General features: G+C 39.9%; 1 protein-coding gene across 1 annotated transcript in view; it reads right to left on the bottom strand.

The window, feature by feature from the left end:
- Positions 1-134, bottom strand: part of LOC114923595 (interleukin-11-like) — a 4,608-nt gene extending 4,474 nt beyond the window's left edge. The window contains exon 1 of the mRNA XM_029286733.1: positions 110-134. Coding sequence (XP_029142566.1) covers positions 110-134 — 25 coding nt within the window. The remainder of the gene's footprint in view (positions 1-109) is intronic.
- Between the last annotated feature and the right edge of the window lie 4,860 nt (positions 135-4,994).

Below are 4,994 nucleotides of genomic sequence, written 5' to 3' on the forward strand. Positions count from 1 at the left end.
AATGATATATTTTCTTAATCATTTTATCCTCAGGACCTAATAAAATTTTATCTAGATCTGTCGGTTCCATCTTTATACCCCACTCTTTTTTATCTTGCCTATATCTTACCTGTAGTTGGAGGTATGCCCACCATTCTAATTCTATCCCTACATCTTGGAGATTTTTCCTCGATTTTAATTCTCCTCTCTCATCTAATATATTTTTATAAGTTATTACTTTCCCTAACTGAATAAACGTTGGGTGTATATACCTTTCTAATATTGAGATCCAATTGGGGACTTGCCTATAATTCTGTCATCGAATTTTAATCCATACATCTATTAGCACCCGTCTGATGTGGTGCCTCCGGAAATACTGGTGAGCTTTGTACTTCTCATCCCATAGCATGGCATGCCATCCAATCTGCATGTCATGACCTTCCAGTTTTAATAATCTCCAATTTTCCAGTCAAATCCAATCCTGCAACCACAGTAAAATTGTAGATTGATAGTATTTTTCCAGATCGGGAAGGCCAAAACCCCCCCTTTCCTTAACATCCTGTAATAATTTTAATTTAATCCTTGGTTTTTTCCCTTGCCAAATGAATTTAAGTATAGTTTGATTGAAATTTCGGAAAAAATCCTTTTCTAATCTAATTGGTATACATTGAAATAGGAATAATATTTTAGGTAATATGTTCATTTTAATTACGGCAATTCTGCCCATGAATGAAAGCTGAAGATTTGTCCAGGTGCCCAAGTCTGTTTTAATCTGATCCATTAATTTGTCATAATTGTCTCTTTTAATTGTTACACACCTAGCTGTTAAATATATCCCTAAATATCTTATTTTCTTTGTGATCTGAATACCTAATTTATCAGCTAGTTCATTTTCCTGTGATCTTATCATATTCTTCAGAAGCATTTTGGTTTTTTCCTTATTTATCCTTAGGCCTGCCATTTCACCATATTCCCCCAGTACTTCCATTAGCCTTGTCCCTGATTGTAAAGGTTCTTCGAGTATAAAAACAAGATCATCAGCAAAAGCTTGCAATTTAAAAATTTCTCTCTTAATCTCTAAACCTTTAATATACTCATCCTTCCGAATTATTCTATTTAATACCTCCAGGGATAATATAAACAGTAGTGGAGATAGTGGGCAACCTTGCCTTGTGCCTTTTTGAATTTGAAAATTTTTAGTAGTTTCTCCGTTAATTATCACTTTAGCTACCTGTTTGGAATAAATCGCTTTAAACATATTTATAAAATTCTCCCCAAAATCCATGTATTTCAATTGATTAAACATAAAGTCCCATTTCACATTATCGAATGCCTTTTGTGCGTCAAGGAAGATTAGTCCCATTTGTTTCTCATTGTGAACTTCATAGTATTCCAATACATCCAGTATAACCCTGACATTGTTTCTTATATGCCTTTTGGATAGAAAACCGTTTTGATCCGTATGTATAAATTTTACTAAGAATCTTTCAAGACNGATCGGGAAGGCCAAAACCCCCCCTTTCCTTAACATCCTGTAATAATTTTAATTTAATCCTTGGTTTTTTCCCTTGCCAAATGAATTTAAGTATAGTTTGATTGAAATTTCGAAAAAATTCCTTTTCTAATCTAATTGGTATACATTGAAATAGGAATAATATTTTAGGTAATATGTTCATTTTAATTACGGCAATTCTACCCATGAATGAAAGCTGAAGATTTGTCCAGGTGCCCAAGTCTGTTTTAATCTGATCCATTAATTTGTCATAATTGACTCTGACTTTCTTGTATTGGTGAGCTGATTAACATTTGTAGAGCGATGGGAAACTTCCATCTCTGAATTCTTGAGAAATAGTGTGAAATTTACTTGTAAATTCTTGCGCATCTCTTTTATAGGGAAATCTGTTTTTCCGATTCAGCAGGGAACAAGGGGCAGCCTCCTCTTTCCCTAAGAGTTGGACTTTGATGTGTGTGAGAAAGAGAATGAAGGAATGTCTACATCCACAAAGGGTATCCCTTCCTTTCAAAAGTGGGAAAACATTTTAAAACTCTATCCTGATTAACAGCTTGAAGAGATTCCACTCATTTATTTGTTTTACTATTCTGGACTCTACTAACTGACTCGTGACTGATTCTCATGACTTAACATGGACCCTTAAAGGCAGAGAGTTCACAAATAAGGAACTCTGTCCAGTAGCTTAGGGAGAGGTCTTAGGCTGGAGGCAGATTTCTAAGGTTGTTGACCCAAAGTTGCTTTTTCAAAAGGCAGCTGGACTTTCTTTGTTTTTGCTTGAAGACATTTTGCTTCTCCTCCCAGAAGCTCTTTCTTTATTTTTGCTTGAAGAAGAACTGAAGAAGCTTCTTGGATGAAAAGCAAAGCATCTTCAAGCAAAAACAAAGAAAGTCCAGTTGCCTTTTGAGAAAGCACCTTTGGGACAACCATGACCTGGACGACTGAGAATCTCCATAGACAAGATGGATGATGTTCATTTTCAATGCCCCCACCTCTGCAGCCCTGGGTTTGCTGGCTGCATTTGCTCCAGACTTGCTTATTCTGAATGAACACGAGTGAATCTGCTCTGATTTCACATGCTACATTGAGTGGTGAGTTTGCAAAACAGAATATAGGTAGTCCTCAACTTACAACCATTCATTTAGCGACCGCGTAAAGTTACAAAGGCATTGAAAAAAGTGACTTACAAGTTACAAAAAGTGACTTCTTGCACTTATGACCATCATGGCACCCTCTGGTGACTTTATTGTGATAAATGGTTGCAGAGTCCCAGGGTCACATTATTGCAACCTTCTCAGCTGGCTTCCAACATGCAATGTGGAAGCCAGCAGAAGGCCATGAGTCGGTCACATGATGTCTCACTTAATGACCATGTCAAAAAAGGTTGTAAAATTGGGTGCAGTCATGCGATGTCTCACTTAATGACAACACTGCTTAACACTGAATTTTCCAGTCTCAATTGTGGTCGTAAACTGAGGACTATTTGTAAACGACAAATAATGAACTAAGGTTAGTATGTTGTCTGAATGCCACCCCTAGGCTTATAACGGACCTGCAAAGTAGGTTTAATGCATACTCCTGCGTGTGTACGTCTCAATTCATCCTCTGGGGCTAAGGGTTCAAGGCCCATCGCTTTATACTTTTGTGAAATGAAACTGTTTTCAAGTCATGTCCTTTTCTCTGTCACTTTGATGGATTAATGCAGCGCCTGCAGAATTTGATGTTAGTTTATACACATTTTTTCTTCTGGAATCTAACCCCCACCCCTGCACCTTCTTCAAAAGACCTCTTTCTTCCACTTGGTGAGAGAGAAGTGTCAAGGAATATTTTAAAATATTTCTCTCTCTCTCTCTCTCTCTCTCTCTCTCTCTCTCTCTCTCTCTCTCTCTCTCTCTCTCTCTCTCTCTCTCTCTCTCTCTCTCTCTCTCTCTCTCTCTCTCTCTCTCTCTCTCTCTCTCTGTGTGTGTGTGTGTGTGTGTGTTTGGGGCCTCGAGGTGATCTAAACCCTGCAGCTGGTTCCTGGTTCAAAATTCTTTAAGCTCCTAATTAAGTCTACTCAAAACAAATCCTGTGATACTGCTGTATTCTATGGCTATGTTCACCCAACACCCTTCACTAGATCAAATAAGTCTTAGCAGATCCATTCACACAACACATTAATAGAGTTAGCCTCGACTGTGTGGTTCTGTGTCGCTTTGCCCTCTGGGTGAACCCAGATCATTTTGGTGAGTTAGGATGCAAACCTAGACTGTGATTGACTACAATAGCCAAGTTAATGCTGGCTATGTCATTTTATAGATGGGTCACAGTCACACTGAGGTTGGTTGATCGCAAATGTGTGAAAGTAATGTGAAAAGACGAGAAAATGAAAGAACAAAGTCTCTTATGTAATCCCTCCAAAAGGAAATGCTGTACAGGGAATCCTTGATTTACCACCACAATTCCTGTTGCTAAGCAAAGTTGTTGTTAAGTGAGTCATGCATGATTTTACAACCTTTTCTCCATGGTTGGTAAGCAAGTCACTGCAGTTGTTAAATGAATCATGTGGTCGTTAAGCAAATCTGTCTTCCCCCGCTGACTTTGCTTGTCAGAAGCTAGCTGGGAAGGTCTCATATATGACCCTGGCATGCTACAACTGCCATAAATACATGCTGGTGGCTATGTGTCTAAATTTTGATCATGTGACTGTGGAGATTCTGTGATGGTCATAAGTGCGAGGACTGGTCAGAAGTGCCATTGTAACTTCGAACAGTCGCTAAGCAAATGATTGTAAGTCGAGGACTACCTGTACTGCAGCAATGTGTGAAACTGAAGCATTTGACGGCCTTCCATAGTTTTCTAAACCTTGCTTTACTAAGCAAGAACCCCACCCCCACCCTCACCCCAAGTCCTGCTTGTCTCTGAGGTGCATTTCACTGGAAGGGCATCTGCCATGACAGAGAGCGAGCATTTTAAGACTAAGGGTGTCTTATGTTCAGGTTACGAGACAGGTTATGTTCAGGTTACGAGACTTTCTGAGGGTTAAATTAGGTGTGAAAAAGTCCTGTCTGAGATGTGGACTGAACTCAGGAATGGCCCAGAGGTGCCCCTCAGAAACATCTGGCAGTGCTTCTGAATACACGTCTGCTGGACAGGCAGGGCAGAGAGAGGAGGATTGTTGGGTTAGGGAATTCCTTTCCTGCAAGAGAGTCATCCCGGCGCCTTTGCCATGAGGTAAGGAAAGAAAAAAAGGTCTCCTGGTATTCGGAAACAGTGATGCTGGGTCAGGAGGGAGGGTGAAGGAGGGGGTGAGTCAAGGTGTTTTCATGGAAAAGCTCCCTGGTGTTGTCTTAGAGAGCAAACTGCATATTTTCCCCTTGCCAGGAGTGAAGGCATCAGCCTGGATTTCAAAGGTGGTTGGGGTTTTTCATGCCTTTTTCTCCGCCCACCCCTGCAGCTGAAATTCTTTGGCAATTCGTGGGGGCAGCTGAAGGCAGCCTTCCAGAAATGGGTACGAGAGGGCCAA

Source organism: Protobothrops mucrosquamatus, unplaced genomic scaffold (genome assembly GCF_001527695.2).
Source record: "Protobothrops mucrosquamatus isolate PMUCROS unplaced genomic scaffold, P.Mucros_1.0 scaffold4753, whole genome shotgun sequence".
Taxonomy (NCBI): Eukaryota; Metazoa; Chordata; class Lepidosauria; order Squamata; family Viperidae; genus Protobothrops; species Protobothrops mucrosquamatus.